The 23,740-nt window shown below is 34.1% G+C and overlaps 2 protein-coding genes across 2 annotated transcripts; one reads left to right on the top strand and one right to left on the bottom strand.

Moving 5' to 3' along the window:
• Positions 1-4,211: 4,211 nt before the first annotated feature.
• LOC121239021 (phosphoinositide phospholipase C 2-like) lies at positions 4,212-11,584 on the top strand. Its single transcript, XM_041136134.1, has 9 exons — positions 4,212-4,862; positions 5,501-5,697; positions 8,091-8,226; positions 8,325-8,501; positions 8,652-8,860; positions 9,954-10,071; positions 10,655-10,807; positions 10,919-11,005; positions 11,221-11,584. The coding sequence occupies exons 1-9, from the start codon at positions 4,494-4,496 to the stop codon at positions 11,527-11,529; spliced, it is 1,755 nt and encodes a 584-aa protein (XP_040992068.1). The 5' UTR covers positions 4,212-4,493; the 3' UTR covers positions 11,530-11,584.
• A 7,804-nt stretch (positions 11,585-19,388) lies between these two features.
• On the bottom strand, positions 19,389-23,408 carry LOC121239020 (putative serine/threonine-protein kinase-like protein CCR3). The gene is made up of 2 exons (XM_041136133.1): positions 19,895-23,408; positions 19,389-19,733 (listed from the first exon to the last, which is right to left on the bottom strand). The coding sequence occupies exon 1, from the start codon at positions 22,319-22,321 to the stop codon at positions 19,922-19,924; it is 2,400 nt and encodes a 799-aa protein (XP_040992067.1). The 5' UTR covers positions 22,322-23,408; the 3' UTR covers positions 19,389-19,733; positions 19,895-19,921.
• Positions 23,409-23,740: the final 332 nt, after the last annotated feature.

The raw sequence follows: 23,740 nt of genomic DNA, 5'->3' as shown, positions 1-23,740 counted from the left end.
TACAAGAAAGGAACATAGGAAGACACGACATGGAGATAAAACAGATTCAAAAAGAAGTTAATAGAAGACTTGAGATAGAAGATTTGAAGTGGAAACAAAGAGCAAAATAGAAATGGGTTAAGGAGGGAGACAAAAACACAAAATTCTACCACACATGTGCATCCCAAAGGAGGAAGACCAACTCGGCAGATAATTGGGAGGTGGTACTATATCAGCAGCATTTGTGATGAGACAGGGCAGACACATACCTCTACACAAGGTATTAACCAAACTTTCCAAACATTTTATAAAAGCCTCTTCACTACTTCAAACCCAACATGTCAGACATAATGCCTATAGTCTATGCAATCTTCTATTACTGAAGAAATGAATAGCATGTTGATCCAAGAGTTCACAAACACAAAGGTGAAAGAGGCCATCTTCAATATGAATCATCTTAGTTCCCCGGGTCCAGATGGGTTCTTAGCAGGATTTTTTCAACAACATTGGAATATTGTAGGCCAAGACATCAGTGATGTTGTGCTTTCAGCTCTAAATACTAACATTTGGCCCAACAATATAAATGAGACTTTTATAGTTCTCATCCCCAAGACCAAAAAACCAAACAGAACTTCAGAATTCAGACCCATAAGTTTGTGCAATATCATTTACAAAGTTATAGCCAAGGTATTAGCAAACAAATTAAAGCCTATTCTACCAGACATCATATCTCCTACACAAAGAGCGTTTGTACAAGGAAGGCTAATTTATGATAATGTGTTAGTAGCTTTTGAAGCACTGTATTCCATGTATTCTAGTAGCTTTTGAAGCACTGTATTCCATGTATTCTAAGATAAGGGGACCAATGGGGTATATGGCATTGAAGATGGACATGACCAAAGCTTATGACAGACTTGAGTGGAGTTTCATTGAGGCAGTGATAGAGAGAATGGGTTTTGATAAGAAGTGGATTGATCTTATTCTCAAATGTGTCACAACTGTGTCTTACTCTTTATTAATTAATAGGAGCCCACAACCAATATTTGAACCTACAAGAGGGATTAGGCAGGGTGACCCTCTTTCACCCTACCTTTTCATCTTATGTGCAGAGGCTCTTAACAAATTACTTGATAAAGTAGAAGACTCAGGTATGATTAATGGAATCCCAACAGGAAAAGGTCAAATCAGCATCAATCATCTTTTTTTTGCAGATGATAGCTTGATTTTTTGTCAGGCTTCTTCTCTTGAATGGTGTAGGTTGTTATATTTGATAGACCTTTACGAAAAGGCATTAGGTCAGAGGTTGAATAAAGAGAAAACATCCATATTCTTTAGTAAAAACACAAGGCCAAAAATCAAAGATATAATCATAAGCATTGCAGGGGTTAAAACAACAGAATCTTATGAAAATTATCTAGGTTTGCCTGCTTTGGTTGGTAGATCAAGGATTAAAACTTTCAAAGGAATTCTGGATAGAGTAAGAGAAAGACTAAGTAGTTAGAAATTGAAATTTTTATCACAAGCAGGGAAGGAAATTCTACTCAGGTCAGTGATTTAGGCTATACCAACTTACTATATGGGTGTTTTCAAACTCCCAAAAGGCATGCTCTTGGAAGTCAATAAATTGATGAGAGGATATTGGTGGGGACAGAAAGACTAGGAGAGGAAATTGCACTGGATTAGTTGCAACCAAATGGGGAAACCGAAGATCAAGGGGGCTGGGGATTTAGAGAATTTGAAAATTTCAACTCAACTATACTTGCAAAGCAAGGATGGAGGATCTTACAAAATCTAAATTCACTTGCTACTAAAGTGCTCAGGTATAAATATTTTGCAAACACTGATTTCTTTAATGCAAAGATGGGTTGCAGGCCCTCTTACATATGGAGAAGTATTTTACATGCTAGACCTTTGATTCAAAAAGGGACCATTTGGAGAATCGGTGATGGTAAAACAATTTCTATTTGGTCAGACAAATGGTTACCAAAACTAACCTCTTTCAAACCTCAAAGTGCCATGAGATTTTTAGGGCCTGAAGCTAAAGTTGAGGAGCTTATAGATACAGATACAAAGAAATGGAAGCTTAATCTGATTAAAGATATTTTCTCTAAGGAAGAGGCTGAGCTTTTAATTCAAATTCCTATAAGTCTTTGTAATAGGCCAGACCAGTTGATTTGGAGAGGTACATCGAATGAGATCTTTACAGTCAGAAGTGTTTATCATTATCAGGAGAACTATAGAAAGATCACAAAGGACAGAACTCACAAAGCAATCAAAACAATGAAGTGTGGACCAGGATTTGGAAGATGCCAATACCTCCTGCTGCAAAGGTTTTTCTATGGAGAGCTTCTATTAATATTTTACCTACCAAGTTCAACTTGTACAAAAAGAAAATATTGAATGATCCTATGTGTTCTCTTTGATTAAAAGAGCCAGAAACAACTAAACACATATTATTGGAATGTGTTACTGCGAATGATGTACTGGGACAGTATTCAGTGAAAATCCAAAAAAACCAGGTGAATCATAGAGGCATAAAGGATTTTCTGGGAAATATGATAAACAGATTGAACAAGACTGAAATGGTAGAATTGACAATGGTGCTACGGAAAATAAGGTGGAGGAGGAATGAATTTGTTTTCAAAGATAATTTCTTATCTCCTAACACAGTGATGTACAATGTCAACCAACTGCTTCAGGAGATGCTCTTTTTTGAAACACTGAGGAACATCATCCATAGTCTCCCTAATACATAATCTATAATGGGTTAAACTTGCTCTAGGTTTTTACAAGATCAATTGGGATGTTGGTGTGGATAAAACTCTGTAAAATAGGCATTGGTATGGTGGTTAGAGATGAAAAGGGTGACATTTTGGCAACCATGAGAAAGAAGCAAGACTTAGGTCCAGATTCTCTTATAGCAGAAGCTTTTGCAGCATTGGCAGCAACTATTTTTGGAATTAAGTTAGGCTTGAGGAAGACTATCATAGAGGGAGATTCCAAAAAAGTAGTGGTGGTAGTGCAGACTATTCAGATGCAGGACCTCAGTTATTTTGGTTTGTTAATCTCAGACATTAGAGCTAATATGCAGTGCTTTGAAGATTGTTATATCATACATATCAAAAGAGAAGGAAATATAATTGCACATACACTAGGAAAGAATGCTCTAAATGTATAAGACTGTATCGTAGACATGGAGAAAACTCCTCAATGTGTAATGTCTCTTTTATAGAGAAGTTCATCAATGAAAAGTATGTTTTCATCAAAAAAAAAAAAAAAAAGCTTCGAGTCGGTGGCAAAGTGACGCCGGCCAGTCCTTTCGGTCCCCCTGAATCGAACAAGATGCAAAAATTGCTCCTTTCAGTACTCAAAGATGAAAAAAAAAAGGCCCGCCAACTATTTAAGGAAATGATTCTTTAGGGCTTTATGTCTTCGGCCTCCATGATATTTGGTTTTGCAACCTCAACACGGCTCACAATTTTTTTTTCTTGGAAATATGTAGAAGGCTCGCAAGTATGGGTTGGTGTGAGATGAATGTGTTTCTCCAAAAATAAATAAATAAATAAAGTCAAGGTTATTAAGATGCAGCTTTCCCCATTATTTTTATAGGACAAAAATAAGTACCACTAATTGGGAAAAAAATCTACCAAGAAGGGAGCATTGTAACTTTTCAGTTGTGATCTCTTGAAAAGTATGACCATGAAATAATAGCTGGAGTTTTATAATTTCTATTCTTCATGAGAAATACTTTAGTCACAAAGAGATTACATAAAATTAAATTTACAAACTAACGTAGTTTGATACAATACGTCAGATTGTAAAATTATTTTTATTGTAAAGTAAATCTAATAGATCACGTAAAACTATGTCAGTTTATGAGTTTATTTTTGTGTAATCTCTTTGAGTCTATAGCAATTGTCATTCTTCACTTATTGAAGCCTTAGTTCATGAACTTGGGTGCATGCAAAAGGTCTTGGTTAAAAAACAATATGATCGTAGCATCTTGGTCATAGAATCTCTTTAAAGAGTTGGGTGTTTATCATTGCCCCTGCCGCACCATTCCCCAACTTGTTCCCTTCTTCCTTTACAGTTCAAACCAAAGACAAGCAATCTCTTATTAGGACCCACATACAAAAGACATTAGACTATTCTCAAACGTATTATATATGCCACATGATGTCATTCATCTAAATATCACATCCATCGCTTTAATTGAAAACCAGAGATAAAGGTAGAAAATGTGCACAATCTCTAGAGATGAGAATGTTATAATACTAGCAGTATGCTTTCTTGCATATATTAAAAAGTAGGGAATGTGGACCGTTTGCCTTCCTTATACAGCATGCAATGCATGAGCAAAGATTCTCGCTTTGCCCAGACGCCTTTCTTAAGAATGTAGAACCAATTAAGTACCCCAGTTTTCCTTCCATATAGCAAAAAGAAACAATAAGCCAGATCAACGACAGGCCGCTTCAATCCCCCTGATCTCTCTCCCTCTCTCTCTCTCTGACCACATGGACATGATTTCGGAGAATGAGAACGAACATGAAGTTTCAATCCCCCCGGCCGTAAGTAAAAAACAGCCTAAGCAGCATTTCAAGGTCTGCTTCTGTTTCAAGAGAATATTCAAGCACCGGGTGTATGAACCACCGGAAGATATCAAGAAACTATTCGAGCAGTATTCGGAGAATGGCACCATGACCGTTGAAGACATGCAAAGGTTCCTCATCGACGTTCAAAAAGAAAGTAATGCCAGCAAGGACAGTGCCCAGGCCATTTTCAACAGCCTCAAACATCTCAACATGTTCCATCGGAAGGACCTCAATTTTGAAGCTTTCTACCGATATCTTCTGGGTGATAGTAATCTCGCTATCCCTCGTGTGGTAATTAATGATCTTATAATATCTTTAAAAGAAATGCGTCTCCATGATCATAAGCATCCCAGTGTTTACTAAAACTTAACAGATTACAAACACACACACACACACAGAGCATGTACTTCGCCTTTTGTTTTGATTTGTTGACACTGGGTAGTGTCTGCAAAAATGGTGCAGATTGCATCTGCAATTTTTCCATATATTCACCTCTTTTTAGGGTCAGCACATAATTGTTTGAGCCAGAATAATGCTAAATTGGGTTACTTTCAGAAGACTTTCTATCACCCCTTAGCCCTTCTTTAGAAAAAAAAAATGCAAAAATAGCTAGCCATTTTCTCGCATACAACCGCACTATATATAAATAAAGAAATGATTTAGGCATGAGGAAATTCTACAAAAATAAATTCATAAATTAATGTAGCTTAATATTATACGTTATATTGTAAAGCTACTTTTATTATAAAATAGATCTAATGTATTATATAAAGTCAGGTGCTTCCTTTTGCGAGATCTCAATTTTTATAACTATAGTACTTATCATCTAAATAATTTATAGGGATAACTTAGCTTATGTTATAGAGAACAAAACTGATGTTTCAAGTAACTCATCAAATTAGATTTTCTGTTTGAATGTATGAGCGCAGGTGCACCAGGACATGCAGGCACCACTTGCTCATTATTTCATATTCACAGGCCATAATTCCTACCTAACTGGTAATCAACTCAGCAGTGATAGCAGTGAGGTCCCTATCATAGACGCACTGAAAAAAGGTGTCAAAGTAATTGAATTGGATCTGTGGCCAAACGCCCGGGGAGACGGTGTTGAAGTTTGCCATGGAGGGTATGAATTATTTCGTTTACATTAATTGTGCCTAACTTTTACTTGGAATAGGTTCTCTTCATTTTGTTCACACGCCCTTTTTGCTAGCTAGAGATTATTAGCGAACCCAATTGCACAAGTATTAGTTCGCGGATAGAGATTTTTTAGAGTTCTTCATGATCATCTGAGGTTCATTCCATACATCTATCTCTTTTGATCTGCTCTAGAATATTTAATAATTCAATTAAGAAGTCTAGAATACCCAAAACCTAAACTTGCAGACAATATTATTAATTGAGTTATTCTAAGGACACACCATCACATTACTTAAACGATAAAATTTCATTCGTAATATTTAAATTTTAAAATTTTTCTTTCAAATTAAATTAAATTATATAAATACTTTATTTTGATAATAAAATTCTTCATATTTCTTCAAGAAATCAAATCAGAGGTATTAGGCCTCTTTTGTTTTCACAACTCCTCTCAACTGATCTCATTTCATCTCACATAATCATTACAACCTTTTAAATTCTCACACAAAATAAAATAAACAATTCAACTTTTTTAAATTCTACACTTGAAAAGTTAAGAAGTCTTTTTCCCTACAAAGTCATTCTGCAGTCTACTGCTATATCATTATTATTAAAGAAAATATAATTTTTAAAGCATGTAACTTTTATGCTAAAGTCTTGCCAAATGCTATCCCATTAGATTTTTAGAGGGGAGGAGACCAAGGAAGTGTCGGGAGAGAAAGAAGAGAGAAACTTGAGTTTGGGGCCGGTTCATTTGTTAGTGAATCCGGTTGACACGTAGGTTGTGAGGTGTGAAATCTCTAAATCGGCTTATCATGAGAAAATTTTTCCATATTTTTATTAAAAAACTTACTCTTATAAACTAACACTATCCACTTAATTTACAGTTGTATAATTGATTAAATGGAATTGAATTGGATATTATTGAATTAAACTTATTAAGTAAAAAATAATATATCGAATTAAATTAATAATCTTTATTTAAAGTTATATTATTATAAAAAAAAAATCTTAACAATTTCTCTTTTTTTGTTTTTTCTCAACTTATCACATTGTTTGTCAAGAATATAATACAAATAATAAAATTTACATATTTCTATCAACCTGAACTCTGGGGACAACTGATGATCTCTCATGGTATTAGAGTAGAAGTTGAGTTTGAACTCTAACTCTACACTTTATTTCATTTAATTAAATATTTCACTTGTTTGGCTCACTCATTGAGGGAGAATCTGACTCACGTGAGGAGTGTTAAGAATATAATACAAATAATAAAATATACTCTTTCCATTAAATTAAACTTTTAGAACAAGTGATGCCTTGACATTGTTGAGTTTTTCAGAGTGAGTAATGTTATTTTGACATACTGTAAAGTGCTATTAATCTTTCTCTTCACTTTGCAAGATTTCTCATTATTATATAACATAGAAGCAAAGGAGAATAAGGGGAGATGAAATCAAGTTATCCAACCAAAGTTTTTGAGATTCATAAGGTGCTAACGTTGACACTATTTTAAAGGTTCTGTGTAGTGTGCAATAGCTTAAATATTCTCACTTTGTTTCATAGAGTAACTTTAATTCAATTAAATTTAGATACTCCTATATTGAATAAAATTTAGCTCAATTAAAGTACTATGCTACCTTTTGTAACATTTTGTTCAAAGGATCGCATATTAATTAATATCTTGCGATGATTGGACCCCCCCAAATTTTAGGAAGCAAGGCATCTCTATGAAATCCATCCCTGTGCCTAAGTTTCAAATTAACTAATGTGCACTCCGTCATGATGCATTTTCTCGCTATCAAGAAAATATGATGACCTACATTGGACTCTTCAAAAACATCTAGCTTAAGTTTTGAGGTACAGTAATTCTAAAGTCTTCTCCAAATTTGAAGAGGTATTGTTCATCCATCAACACATATTTTATTTCCAAATAATAAACAATAAGCATTAATAGGAATTATGTATCTGCTGTATTGTAAATTTGTGAGGCATTATATATGTTTCCTTTTTACACTGTAAAATACAATAAACATTAGGGAATAAAAAAATTTATTATTAAAATATATATTATTATATTATTATTTTAACTTTAAAATGACTAGTTTAATATGGACTAGTTTCTTTAATGACTTTGGCTTTAGCCAAAACCTTAATTTTTAGCCAAATTTTAGATTTGACTTTGACTAGACCAATATCAATGTTCTAATTAAACAATATAGAATCTCGTATCTTACTTATCATTCAATATGTATAAAAGTTATCACAGTTTAGAAGATTACGTACAAAGTGTTGTGTAAACAGATAAAAGTGTGCCATCCTGGCCTTCTATTGCTGACATTAATTAATCTTAAATATTTTCTTTGGAGCTGTACGTAGGACTCTGACTCGTCCCGTGGAACTCATAAAATGTTTGAAAGCTATTAGGGACCATGCCTTTTCTGTTTCTGACTATCCTGTTGTGATTACTTTTGAAGACCACCTAACACCAAATCTTCAATCTAAAGTCGCCCAGGTTAGTAAATCGATCGAGCAACTTTTCATTGATGTCAAAGTACCATTCATATTTATATGCCAAATTAATTCATGACTGCACTGGGAATTTTCTAATAGATGGTCACTAAAACATTTGGAGAATTGCTATATCGTCCTGAATCGCATTTAAAGGAATTCCCTTCACCAGAATCATTGAAGAAAAAAATATTGATTTCAACCAAACCACCAAAAGAATTCCATGATCAAGCTTCTTCTTCATCCAAGGATGAGACATGTAACATAGACGTCGAACAGGTACGTACAGCTTGGATACATTCTCTGATCATTATAAATTAAGGTGAAAATGAAAGAGTACGTACGTAAATTGCATGCAAGTGCTACGTACTATATATGTGTGTGAGCGCGCGCAAGACCAGTACTTAATTATATTGAAAACTTGGCTGCATGCAGGAGGTTGCTTCGCATGATCGGGATGATCAAACTGCTGAAGAAAATGCTGTTCCTCAATATAAGAATTTAATTGCCATTCGTGCAGGAAAGCCGAAAGGTGAAAAAGATATCTGGGCTATTGATCCTAATACAGTTAGACGTCTTAGCTTGAGTGAACAAGAGCTTGAAAATGCCGCAAAAACACGTGGAACTGATATCGTCAGGTAGTACTACTACCTTCTCTCGCCATTCTCATTGTGCGAACAGTGATAAACACACAACACTTTACATAATACTTTTTACAACACATTATAAAATAAGGATATTATTATAAAATGATATTAGTTTTATAAGATATTTTATAAAAATACCCCTCCTTTTAAAATATTATTGTATAAAGTGTTGTGTCTTTATCATTTTTCTTTCGTATATACATGCAGTCTTGTCCACGTCATAGATCAACTTCTTCATTATTGGTCATTTCAAATCATGTGTAGTTGTGTGCAAATCGAGATTCTTTTAAGTGATAAATAATAAAACACATAAGTGAGCGTACTAAAGAACAATTTTAGATGAGATGAGATAAAATAATTTTAGATAAATTGAATAAAATATTGTTAGAATATTATTTTTTAATATTATTATTATTTTAAAATTTAAAAAAATTGAATTATTTATTATATTTTATGTAAAAATTTAGAAAAATTATAATAATAATATGAGATTACGAGGTGAGATGGTTTATATATCCTAACGAGCCCCGCAATTAAAAAAACTCACACAAACCTATATTAAATGATACAAGGCTAAAAGACTAACTTCATGCAGTATTCATCTCTTATTTCTATCCCACTTTAGAAGCATTGTCAAAAAGTACTTGAGATCTTTTTTCATATCATGTACTAGGATTTAACGATCGGCGTCATGTACTGTTAGAATGTTAATACTCAATTATAGGTTAAAATAGATAAAATTCATGCAAGAAATTAAGAAACTATAGAAAAGAAGTACATGGAATTTTAGTTGATTCCGGAAATCATATATATATATATAGATATATATATATATATATAAATTGCTCCGAACCTAGATGGGAGAAGCACGAAGTTATGATTAAAATTTGTAAAGTGAAGAACCTTTAATTAATTGGTTCAATTGATCAATGAATTGAAGACATCATGGCATTATAAAGTTGACAATACATACATACATACATACATATAATATATTTATATGAATATCCATTACCCTAGCTAACAGAAGTACTCTTGTAACACTAATAATGATCGGATGATCTAATTCTTTTTTGCTCTCTAGGTTTACACAAAAGAACTTGCTGAGGGTGTACCCTAAAGGTTTGCGCTTGGACTCATCAAATTACAATCCTATGCTCGGATGGATGCATGGAGCTCAAATGGTTGCACTTAATATGCAGGCAAGCTGACTACTCCTTCCATCTTAATTAATTATATTAAGACAAAAAAATATAAATGTCTTTTTTGTAAATTAAGCTCAAGGGAAGTAGTAGTAGTAGTACTACTGTTTAAACTGGTCCAAACGAAGTGTTTTGTTTAGAAGTTTAGAAAAGTTGTAATGATTAGATAAAAAAATTAAAAAATTGAAATGGAAAAATGTTTGCATTTAAATAGTATTTGGATGTTGATATGAAATGTAATGAAATGAGATGAAATGGGATAGTTTAAAAGATTTGTGAAACCAAACCAAACCGACTGCAAAAAATCTTTGTAACTTCAAATTCAAACTGTAATCTCTGCGTTTCTAGAATATATATAGATGGACTCACCCGTAACAATTTAATCTCAAAAGCATATCAAAAGTGGTATGATCATATACTAAGTTTTACAATGACATTTTTTTTTCCCTACAAATATAATTTGCTCATATCGTAAGTTTCAATTAACAAGATCTACAGCTACTCCCAGACCCTAGAATAACTCCATGCAATGATCGTCTCTGTTCTGCTTATCTTTTCCCTGCTTTTCCTCGACTATATATAGGGATATGGGAAGTACCTTTGGATTATGCAAGGAATGTTCAGAGCCAATGGCGGTTGCGGTTACGTGAAAAAGCCAAACTTCTTGTTGGAAGTAACTCCAAGTAATGAGGTTTTTGATCCAAGTGATATACCACGAACTCAGAAAACTTTGAAGGTGTGTAGTTTTAGGCAGTATTTAAAACCGTATTCGTTTTCCTTCCGTCATTCACTGTGTAATATATAGCTTTGCTAATCTGCATTCATGTTATCTTTATGGTACGAACAGGTAAAAGTCTACTTGGGAGAAGGTTGGCATTCAGATTTCCGCCACACGCACTTTGATCGATTTTCACCACCGGACTTTTTTGTCAGAGTAAGATAGATGCTTAATTGTAACTTCTCTCTCTCTCTCTCTCTCTCTCTCTAAAGTTGTTTGTGCCGAAATAAGAATTAAGTTTCCTGCGCAAGTTACTGCTTGGTCAATATGACAAGCTGACTATCTTGATGCATGCATGCATGCTGGGAAGATGAAAATGAAACAAATGAATTAATATACGTGGTGATGAGGAAGTAAACTGTTCACTGCAGGTTGGAATTGCTGGGGTTCCAGCTGACGAAGTTATGAAGCAAACGAAAGCAATTGAGGATGAATGGCTACCAATGTGGAATGAGGAGTTTGAATTCCCATTGAAGGCCCCCGAATTAGCTGTTCTCAGGATTGAGGTCCTTGAGTACGACACATCAGGAAAAAATGACTTCGGAGGCCAAGCATGTCTACCTGTATCAGAGTTGAGAACCGGTATTCGAGTAATTCCATTGCATAATAAAAAGGGAGACAAATACAATTCTGTAAAGCTTCTTATGCGATTTGAATTTTTATGTTCCGTAAATTATTAAAACATCCATATGGGATATTGTATGTGTTGAGCACATTTATTATTTGTTTTTGTGATTTGTATCTCTCTCTCTCACACACTATATATATATGGCGTTTTGTTGTAGTGATTTTTAATTATAACTGTAACGAAATTTTCCCTCCTCTAAAACTAGTGAGGCAGGCCCACAAACGGCCATAAAGGGCTCAACCCGGCCCATAAGTTAAAGTCCATCCACAAAGCAGCCCTCATGCGAGAAAGATCAGTAACAAGCACAAATGGGAACTAGTTACCCCAACAGTCCCCTCCTCCCCCCAACGACACCTAACACTCAAAAACCTGCACAGACAAGCGGCCGAGAGATGCGAAGAATCCTCAATTTCCTAACAGAAGTTATGGTGAGGCTCGGCAACGGTCTGCCGCTGGCTACGGCCCACTCGAAAGCCACGCCGTATTAATAATGTCTCTCCCGAACTCCAAGCCTCATTTATGGCGCCACCCATGAGCCACGATGCATTAAAGGCTTGGGACTAAACAACAATCGATGTGACAGAATCCCTCTGAGGCAAAGGATGGGATGTTACCCTTGAAAACTTGTATAAAATCCGACCCCAAGTATGAAGAAGCATCTTTTGATCTCTCGCACTCAAGTACGAACTATTAAGGAGATATATTAATTTATAGATCGAAGACTCTCTGGCCTCTACCAAGATCCTCATTTCTCTTTATTTTTTTGAGTGTGCAAGTATAAGGACCTAAGGCCTGGGTTACTGAAATCCGGCCTAAAGACGTACGAAACATGACATTAATAATAACTATATATAATTTATGGATATTTGTTTGTATATTAATTTGGTCTTTGTGAGTTTTCAAGGAAAGTACGTAATAGATCAATGCACTTAATAGAAAGGATAAGCCATACAGAGTTTACAAATACCTCTGCTTTCTTCTCTACTAGAAGCACATGCAATTACAATGGAAGTCTTTAAAAGCATACTGTTAGATTAGAAGCAACAGAGTACAAATTACACATAAATTCGTAGTCCATCACAAAGCGCAAAGGATCCCACCAGCAAAATTATTTAAATTTAATCTGATCTAATGTTTCGAACCCATATATAACTTCCTCTATATATAATTTGTTCAAATGAAATACGTACCACGGTACTAGCTAACAGGAACTATGCTTTGTCAAAGCATTCCAACACCATTTAATCCAAACTCGATATTTTGATCAGCGTCATTAAATTCTAATGCATGATAAAGATCTTACAAACACGAAATCCACGTAAATTTCTCCATTCTTTTTAATGAGAAATGCTTTAATTATTAAGGAATTTTATAAAAATAAAACTTATAAATTAATATAATTAGATGTTATTGTTGTGGACGTGTCTCACAATTACCTGCAACCAAAGAGTTGAGGGCTTGGGAGTTCGAGGGAACGTCTCTGATGCCTAAGTTAGTGACTGAAGATAATAACAATTATACTAATGAATTCGATCCCTTTTACGTACCTTGATTCTCCTCTTATATAAAGCTTTTGAATCATTCTATTACTTAAGTGATAATAGACATATCATTATTCAAATTCAAACTTGAAAATGAGGATTCTTACTCTAATAGATTGTTATAATAATTGACTTTCCTTTATTACTGTTGAGTGGTTACTTAGTTGGTAATGAGAAGTGGGTTTAATCCTTCTAAATCTGTTTTAATGGGCTCATTCGGTATTAAAACTCAAATAATGAATAGGCGAAAGTCTAGGCCGGTATTATATGGGTGAGAGGAATGTCCTCTCGAGTAATATATCAAATAATAAAATTATTTATTATTATAAAATAAACCTAACTATTAAGTGAATTTATAAATTCATTTTTATAGAAAAAAAAAATTATTATTGCAGCACTTTCCGAATACAATAGAATCAAAGCGAAGACAAAGTGGTCAGGCTTAGTACTGACGTTGGAAAAATAGAATCTCACGTGATCATTTGTACTACTGCACATGATGGGCTCTCTACAAGAGAGATTCCGTCATAGGTTGTTCCGTGTGGTTTCGGAATTCATCACAACTTATTTTTTTAATTATTATAATTTTTTAAATTTTAATATAAATTATAATAAATAATTTAATTTTTTAAAATTTAAAATAATAATAATATTAAAAATAATATTTTAATAATATTTTATTTAATTTTTATTTCAATTCAATTCATCTCAAATCACTATTCAAAACTTACCTTAATTTGTTAACCCTTGTACTTTTGTGTCAACTAGGCTGGCTATACTCTAATCTTTATAGACTATAATATAATGTAATATAATTCAAAATAATATTCAAAATTATAGAGTAAACAAACGTTATATATTATTTCCAAAAAATTGAGTGAATATGATATTTAAATTTAAATAATAATTTTTTAATAATACTCATTTTTTTAAAAATAATATGCTATGCTTACAAAACTTAGAGCATTGACATTGGATTATGCATATAAAAAAAAAATAAAGAGTTTGAATAATAGAGTCTAAAAATACACTGCATTAGATTATGCAAATGTAAAAAAAATGACTTTTAGCTACAATAAATTAGTATTGTAGGTCATATTTAGATTTAACTGTAGCTAGATCAAATAGAATAAAAAAATATTTTCTCTCTCCCAATTCTCCCTCTCCCTAACTCATTCTCTCCCACGGGTTTTCCCTCCATTTCTCATTTCTTTTTTTTTTGGTTTCTTTCATTTCTCATCACAAATATCTATCACTGCCTTTCCTTTCGGTTTCTCGCCCGCAATCTTTTATTTTTTTTTTATCCCCTCCCGAGTGTTCTGTCCATAATATATGGTGCCAAACCCAATGATTTTGTAGGTTTCGTTAAACCCAACCTCAGGCAAATGTACAAGTGTCTCAACTAATTGTCAGATTTTGTATTGGTTTCAAGATTCGTGCAACTTTGTGATAGACACTATCCGTTAGTAGATAGCCCTTCCATATTTTATGCACTGCCTCTTAGATGTGGGTATTTTGTGGCTCTAGATGTTCCCACTTTTAGTCAAATCCTTTTATCTTGATTTTCACATAGAACTGGTTCTTGTGCTCGAACACTTAAGCGAAATGAGATTGCAGGCCCCATCAATGTAATCCCTTTCTCCAGTAAAATTTCTCTTTCACACTGTTTTGGTTCTGGGTTTCATTAATTGAGTCATCTCTTGAATTACATGCTTGTTCCCAAATTTTGAACTCAATGATTTTACTTGATTTTGCACTTGGTTCTGCTGTTTTGGAAGGAAGAGAATTGCAACCAAAATATATAACTTGATAATGGCTACCTGTAGCAGACCCGAGAGCTTGATCTAAACTGATTTATGAACAGCTGCAGATTTTCTTCTTGATTTTTCTATTTTGCTGTTTGTGTGCTTCAATTACAATTGTTGTGGTGGCTGAGATACCCTTTTGAGTGGTCTAAAACAAGGTTAATCAATGACTAAGGTGGTAAGAGTTGAGAAGAAGGAAGGTTGAATATTTTCCTTACTGATACAACAAGATTTTCTGCACGGGTTTGAGAGTCATGTGCATGTTGATCTATGATTGTTTGTATATTTCTATTTTCTTCAATAACACAGTGGTTCAAGGAAACCACATGGTTGTTCATGGTGGCTTGAGCTAAACTAAGTAAAAATTGAAAGCTACTTAAGTCGATAGCCACAACACACTCTAGTACCCCACAATATGACACTAGCGTTGAGGATAGTCAAAAGGAACACCACACTAAAGCATATTCTCTTTGTCCTGACTTGCATATTACTAGAGGTGAATATGATGAAGAAACACGTTATCCAGAGACCAAAACACTAACCATTGGCCATTGATTAGATGTGCTGAGGTTTAGAATGAAAAGTAGTGCACTTACATGTAAAAAAAAAAAAAAACTAACCTGGGTTACTATGTACAGAAACCAGAATCTTAGAGGCTTGCTTGTCAAACTATTATTGGAAATAAGGACAATTCTCGGTATGTACTCTTTGAAACAATTTATTCTTCTTTAGTTTCTAATATCCATGATTTAAGTATGTTAAAATGTTATATATATGATACCCAAAGTATACAAGTTTTAGTGAGATTATTTATCATGTGCACTCATTTCATTATGTTTTGCCTCATTTCATTATGATAAACTTTAAATTATTTAAGGATGGAGCCTTCATTTGATGCGGATCTTTTTTTCACTACTCTCTTGCAAAGTGGTGGACAAGGGGAAGGCAGCACCCCCTTCAATAGTATACATGATAATGTGGTGGTCCAACCATCACAAGCTGAAGGTGAACGGAGGCCACCTATTAAAAAATCTCAACGAGGTGTGTCTTTCACCACTGAGGAAGATAATCTCCTTGTTTCAGCTTGGCTAAACATTAGCATTGATGCTATTCGAGGGACTGACCAAAAATCCACACAAATGTGGAAAAGAATTTATGAATACTATCATGAGTATAAGAAACCAAACAATTCTGAACGTTCGATTGCGTCATTAACCAATCGATGGCAATCGATCCAAAAATGTACAAACAAATTTTGTGCTGTTGTAGCACAAGTAGAATCTTTGCATCCAAGTGGTACCACAGAGGTCAATAAGGTATTAACTTTATTTTTCATTTAGTTTTTTTTTATATGTTTGGGCTTATTTACGTACTAACTTTATTACTTTGTTCATTTAAGATTGAGAAAGCTAAAATAATGTACAAAGAAATTGAGAAGAAAAACTTTACCATGGAGCATTGTTGGTGTCTATTGAGACACCAACCAAAATGGCAGTAACATCAATCAACATTGTCAACAAGGAGAAAACCACATGGAAGACGTCCGGCCAGTACTAGCTTAACTCCAGATAGAGACAATATTTTGGATGACAACGTGGAGGTCATCCTTGAAAGACCTCCAGGCAAGAAGACTGAGAAAGACAAGGAAAGAAAAGAGATGATGTAAATGATGAATTTACCCATACTTTAGCTCGCATTACTGCTGAAAGAAATACATTCAGGATGGATATAAGAGAATTTAATAGCAAGCAAGAGCATGATAGAAATGAACATCTTTCCCTTAAGAAGAAGAAGTTCGAAGCTGAAATAATGAAATTAGATCTTGATGGGATGAAACCAAAGCAATAACTTTATTTCCAACGTCTTCATGATGAAATTTTCGATGGTTTAATGAGTAAGTCTGCAATCACATCACCGTCCGAGGACCCATTCACACCTTTTGAAGGTGTATAAGTATTTGTCTAGCTCATTTCGAAGTTGTAATTAACAGTAGTATATGTTTAATGTATACTTTGTCTGATTTTAGTGGCCATCAAGCCATATGTGATGGAAATATATGTGGCTAGGCAGCATCTTTGTGATTAGGTGTTGTCTTTATTTTTTGTGATGGACAGTAACATTAGTGATGGGCTGGCTTTTGGAGGTGTGTATATTTTTGTGATAGGTTCAAATGTATTGAACATTAGTGATGACTTGTGCTTTTCTCAATGATTTTTTTTTAGATGAAAATGTAATAGACATTTGTTTTTTTTTAAAGGTGTTGTATGAAATATTTAGAATGTATTTGCTGCACTCTAGGACTCATCCACATTTTTATTCAAGTCTCATATTGTATAATATTAATATTTCCACATAGCTCTTAATCTATGAAAAAAAACATAATAGATAAAAAAAAATTTGAAAAAAAAATTATTAAATTTATAATATTTTATTATTATTTTGACTAATATATGGATAATCCAATGTGGGAATAAGTTTTAAGTGGAATAGCCAAATGCAAAATCATGTCATATTATGCAAATTTTACATTTGTATTTACATAATCCAATACTAATGCCCTTATAAATGTATCTAACATTATTTTAAAAATATATTAAAAAGGGAAAAAAAATCTTTATTTCCTCGCTAGACGGCTAGAAAGCATGAATTAATAATTAAATTCATTTTCAAAATATAAATTTAATATTGTAATGGTTTAAACGAAAACAATTTATTATTTCCACTCATTATGTTGATTAATTCAATGGTTTTGACGTAAGAAACGGAGTGAACATGTTGCGCGCGCATGCAGCTTCGCGTCGTTATTTTTTCATTGACAATGTGCATAGCGTGATAATGGGAAATGAGCACATGATATGAGTGTTAGAAAGTACTGAAGATGTATTTATTGGGTATTTTTTATGAAAAAATTTAATTGCAAGCGATTATGCGTACTAATACGTGTACTCATTCAATATGATTGATTAGAAAGTAAATTTTATTGAAAACAGTAATAATTAGAATTTTGAATATGAAGGCAACTATATTAGTTCGTAGATTGGTACGCAAACTTGTTTGTACATAGCAAAATTTATTTTTTATTAAGATCATAAAGTGATGGCATATATATTGGAATTGGTTAGTTAATCGTTTGTAATTTATATTGCATTATAACTATTAAGTTATTAACTTGAAGATAAACTATCATGAAAAATATTAAATGTACTTAATAAAAATTTTAAAAAAAATTGATAAAATGAATCTTATATATAAACTATAAGTACATATAACACTACTCAAAAATTATTACACCAATATATTAATTCAACTATATTGAATTACTTGAACTTCTTTTTGGTCTTCAATTACAAGAATATATATCTTGCGTTAAAAAGAAATGTAGATGTTTGGATATCATAATCTTTCCCAATTTTTTCTTAAGATTTTCAACTATCTTTAAACTTCTCATAACTATGCACTTGAGAAGATGTCTCAAAACTTTTCATAATTTCATTTCTAGACATCATTCAAATATAAAACACTTTTTAATTTTAAATTTTTAGTCTTTTCATCTATCTTTACCTAATTATTATTCAAACACAAAAATCAATATAACTTTTACAAACTTCAAAACAAAAATAATATTAAAAGATTATAATCAAACAATTTTTTCATTTTATAATATTTTTATTCAATTGTTTCTCTCTTTTTTTAAACCCAATAAAACATCTTTACTCAAATTATTTCACTATTACTGACAAAATTCTGATAATCTAAATGTCCTAATATGCTCTAAATCTAAAAAAAAAATATATATATATATATATATATATATTTATCGGAAAAGCTTTTCATCTAATCATTTGCCTAAATTTTCATAAAAAATAAAAATACAAAAAAGAACTAAAATAAAAATACAAAATCTCGATGAAACAATCCTAAAGTTTGAAAATCTCGTGCAATCCCATTAAAGGTCTATTATTAAAAATTTAATTTTTTTTATATAGATATCATATTTATTTACTTTTTAAATGAAGTACACAAAACTTACACACTTAATACTACAAACATCATTTCTTATTTCTTATGTCTATTTATATAAAACACGCACAATAAAAAATATAGAATGACTTAAAAAACATTTTTTATTTGTTAAAGAGTTTTGTTACTCATTACACCACACATCACACTTATTTTTATATTTTTAAATTTATTTTTCTTGTTTTATTTCTGTTAAATTAATTGAATATTTATATACCATAAATTTAATAAAAGAAAAAAATTAAAAATTAAAAAATCATACGTGGCGTTTGGCATAGGGATGATGAATAGAATTTTTGTTTAAAGGGCAATGCTACTCTGCCGCCCAGCATTACCATTGGGCAGGCCGCCCAGTCTATTTTTTTTTTTTTCATTTCATATTTTTTTAATAAATTTAAATATTTTTAAAAAATAAAAAATACACTAATACACTTAAAAACACTTCTTTAATCACTAAGTAAAAAAAAAATTGCCAAACGGTCAAAAAAAAGGGTCAAATTGGAGCGACATATTAGTATTTTCCTTGTTTAAAAGAATCTCGTGCACGTTGATCACAACAGAGTTGACTAATTATACCCACAGCTGATTCACAGCCTGTAATTGATCAATCCCCGCCCACATGATCCCTCTCATCCCTCTCGCAAGCCCATTTTCAAAATCATGATCCTCCACGTATGAATGTACGCAAACCTAGGTCAGATCGATCTTTGAGTACTATTAATGCTTAGCTAGCTATAGCGAATGTGCTTGGAATCTAATAAATCTTCATGGACCCAGGTCTCCCACGCCAACAAACAAGATATTACATTACCTTTTAGGTGCAAAAGAAGAACGCCTTTTAACGCCAAAACAAGATAATGAGGACAATGAATATGTTAGTCATGACTGACCTGCACAAAGGTTTAATATACTTACATTAACAACTCCTGCAACTTTGGTTACACTTTACATATATTGTATAGGAGATTGAAAACCTGCTACGAATCAAGTTGGAGATTATAGTTAAAAACAAATTACCATTAAAAAAAAATGGACGAAATAGAAAGATTACATGGAGTTCTTTTTTGGGTTAGAAATTTCAGTCTGAATGAATGGACCATGTAGTAGGAGAAAGGTTACAGTCATGGTCCTCACAAAGTGCCAGTGCCCTCTCCAAATTGGCAACAATGTCACTCATGCTAGGTCTTTCCTGTCCCTCCAAGTTCACACAAGAAGTAGCAATGTAAGCCACCAGCTGAACTGCCTCGGACTCATTCATTTCCGGCGGCCCAACCCTTCTGTCCAACACCTTTCGCAGCTCTCCCTCCAATATAAGTGGCCCAGCATGCTCCACCACGCTCATGGGACTCGCCCCATTGTCTTGATCATTCCTGAACACAGCTTTCTTCCCTGTCAAAAGCTCAAACAAGACCACCCCAAAACCATAGACATCACTCTTTGTTGTCAAAATGTTTAAGACATAGTACTCAGGATCTATGTAGCCAACTGTTCCAACAGCCTTGGTTGACGTGGGTTCGTGTTCAGATTCTGACTCCAATATTAATGACAATCCAAAATCGGACACTCTCGCAGTCCAATTCGCATCTAAAAGTATATTTGAAGACTTGATGTCTCTATGAATTATGGGTGGAACTGCGTAATTATGTAGATACTCAATTCCCCTAGCAGCATCTAAGGCAATTTTGATCCTCATTTTCCAAGAATTCAAAATGCTGCTAGTATTTTCAACATTTTTCTCGTCGTGCAAATGGTCACGCAGTGCACCATTGCTCATGTGCTCGTAAACCAAAAGCCTCTCGTTCTTTTCCTCACAGAATCCGACTAACCCCACTAAATGTTTGTGGTGGAGCCGAGACAACAATGCCAATTCAGAGTCGAATGCGATTTCTTTTTCCTGAAATTTCTTGGTTTTGACAGAAGTTTCTGCCCTTTTGATGGCCACTTCGCGGCCATCCGCGAGCTTACCTTTGTAAACACTGCCAAAGCTCCCAGCACCAATTTTGTTCTCCAATGAGAAGTTGTTGGTGGCAGTGGAAAGCTCTGAGAAAGAAAATGTCTGGGTCCTGTCCGCATTTTTGGATGATATAGATGACCCACTTCTCTGCCTCCTCAAAGTGACGGAGGCTTGGCGATTGATGGAATATGATCTTGAAGTTGGGACACTAGAACCAACGTGAGGCATAGCAGCAGCATTATCCGCATTGGCCTCAGCACTCGTGGGTTGCACAGAATTACGCACATTCATGCGCAAGAAACCGCATAGGGCAGCCCATAAACAAAAGATAATTGTGCAAATGCCCGCAAAAATGCCAACTGATCCAACAACCACAAACGCCAATGAAACCTTGTTCCTGGCTTTGGTTGGTGGAGAAGCTGATGCTACCGGCTGCCCTGGCACTGCAACTGGGAGTTCAATCTCGCAAGACTTGCATATATTCCCAGACCCATTACACAGAGCTTCAGAATCTGGATACGTACCACATGTGCTACAAGTAGCCTGAACACATGGACCCGGAATCATCCTTCTCAGTGGAATCTCACTTGGGAGATTAGACCACCCTGGTCCCCAGCAAATAATCGACAGATTACTCGTTGTCAACCCGCATACAAAATCTAAACCTGCAACGATAGATTCAAATGAAATATTTTCAATCGCATTGCTCTCAAATTCGTTTCCATTTTTTCCTCCCCAGCATACCACCATTCCATTTCTTACCCTAATAGCGCATGTAAAGTCTGCTCCCAACGCCAGACCAGAAAACTGATAAGCAGAGCTAAAAGGAACATTCAGTTGATTCGAATCATTGTGCCCTTTACAAACCAACCTCCCAGTCGTTGTCAAACCACAGGCATGAGACTCTCCAGCAACTAAGTTCGACATCGACAAATTGGCAAACTGTACCTGAATCTCGTATCCGAGATAACCATTTCCCCAACAAAGAACTCTGCTGTTCTTCTTCAAAATCCCACATGAAAACCCACTCCCAGATGTGATTGCACGAAACCTCAATGCTTCCCCGTGTGGTGGGAATTTAGAACTATCATCGTTACTTCCTCTCCAGCACTTGACCATTCCAGAGTTGACCTCTCGGGCACAAACTTGAGCATCACCCACCGTTAGGTCCGTGAGTTTGACCTTGTCACTGTTATATATACGTTTTGGTTTAAAGCTGTGGTTGGATGAGCTAGTGTCCCAACAGAGGAGGCTGAGGCCACGGGACCTGAGGCCGCAGAAGAAGCTGCCGCCACCTGAGATGGCTTCAAAGGAGATATTGGGTTGGACTGAAATGATTTGGCCATTTTGGTAGCATTGGATTCTCTGGGTGGGCTCAGCGGCCACGATGCCGCAGACTGTTGTAGTGCCGTAGGCGACTGCGGTGGTGGAGGCCGTGCCAAGGCCGTAAACGACAGTTGGAGGCAAAAGAGATACGTGAATGAGAGTGATGGTGATGGCGAAGAAGGCGGGTCGAATTGTCATTTGAAAGATTGTGACAGTTGCGGTTTTTTCTTCTTCATTGAGAGAGAGAGATGAGGAAGAAGATCTCTCAATTGAAGAAGAAGAAGAAGAAGAAGTGACGGACTGACTTTGTATCGAAGTTAAGAAGTTAAGTATAATAACAAAGCAGGTCAGAACGAATGTTGTTAGAAAATAATACAAACTAACAAACAGTACGCAAATAATCTAACAAACACTGACCTTATTAGTGTTGCTGGCTTTATACTTTATGTACCTTTTTTAGAGCTTAAATGGGTATTGGATTGGGTACCTCTCAAGTGTTAGCCAGCAAAATTGCAGTGGCAATAGTCAATGCTCTCTCTCAAGAGATACGAAGTAGCCGCATGAAAAATGCAGAAAACATCGTTGGAAACTAACCGAGCTAGCTAACTAGTTTGGATTGGATAATTGGTTTGACACTTGAAAGTTTTTAAGGATACGCTATATGCTGCAAATGTTCTAACCTGGATTTCTTTGAACCATTTGTAATTAGCTGTCCATAACAGCGATGCTTCACTTGCAGTACTCGTAAACCCCATTTTTTTTTCTTAATTTGAAATTAAGTTCAATAAATCAAACAAGGTAGAGTTGTCTAACAATTGTAAACTTCAACTCAACAAGAACACAACCGGCTTCATCTTATTTAAAGCTGTGTTATCTTTGATTAATTCTATGGTTCTTTTTGGCTCTCGAGGTTTGGGAAGGCTACAGTGGTGCTTTCTTTCTTTGGTCTGTGAAATCACGGGAAACAACTTTTTTCCTTTTTCTTTTGTTGGGTTTGAGCTTAAACTAATCATTTGGAATCTTATAGACTTTTGTGGAGGTATTTTTTATGATTGTCGTAACCAACTTGATTAGATATATGCCTGTTGATAATGACTCATTAATAATATAATTAATTAATTAACTCGTGGAACTCTTGCAAGTGTGAACCCAACTGTAAAGTTTCCAAGCATAATGAGAAAAACTTTCAACTACTCCTACGTTAGAAAACCATACACACAAGAAGAGAGACAGTGTTGCCTGTCATGACATTGCTCGACTCGACAACCTGGAATTTGGATTGATGGCAGCTTGTTTCTAGAGTTTCTCGGTAAATTTATGAGTTTGGATGTTGAAGTGAGTTGAGTTGAGTTGAATTGAGATAATAAAATATTGTTAGAATATTATTTTTTAATATTATTATTATTTTAGAATTTAAAAAAATTAAATTTTTTATTATATTTTGTGTTGGAATTTAAAAAAGTTATAATGATGAGTTAAGATGAGTTGTGTTAGAATTTAATTACAAGAGAAAGGTGTTAAGCATAAAGACAATGGCTAGGGATAAAGATGACATATTAAAAACTCTTTTGTTTTCTTTTTTTCTTGTTTAGCATTGTTGTTTTGAGAGAAAAGTGT

This window comes from Juglans microcarpa x Juglans regia, chromosome 7D (assembly GCF_004785595.1).
Source record: "Juglans microcarpa x Juglans regia isolate MS1-56 chromosome 7D, Jm3101_v1.0, whole genome shotgun sequence".
Classification (NCBI taxonomy): Eukaryota; Viridiplantae; Streptophyta; class Magnoliopsida; order Fagales; family Juglandaceae; genus Juglans; species Juglans microcarpa x Juglans regia.
This window is presented reverse-complemented; position numbering and strand designations above follow the sequence as displayed.

What these genes read in the sequence shown, in the direction of transcription:
- LOC121239020 (XM_041136133.1), bottom strand. Translation starts at nt 22,321, where the DNA reads ATGACAATTCGACCCGCCTTCTTCGCCATCACCATCACTCTCATTCAC.
- LOC121239021 (XM_041136134.1), top strand. Translation starts at nt 4,494, where the DNA reads ATGGACATGATTTCGGAGAATGAGAACGAACATGAAGTTTCAATCCCC. An exon ending in ATCTCGCTATCCCTCGTGTG is followed by an intron (nt 4,863 to 5,500) that starts GTAATTAATGAT and finishes GTATGAGCGCAG; the next exon opens with GTGCACCAGGACATGCAGGC. An exon ending in TGGTTGCACTTAATATGCAG is followed by an intron (nt 10,072 to 10,654) that starts GCAAGCTGACTA and finishes GACTATATATAG; the next exon opens with GGATATGGGAAGTACCTTTG.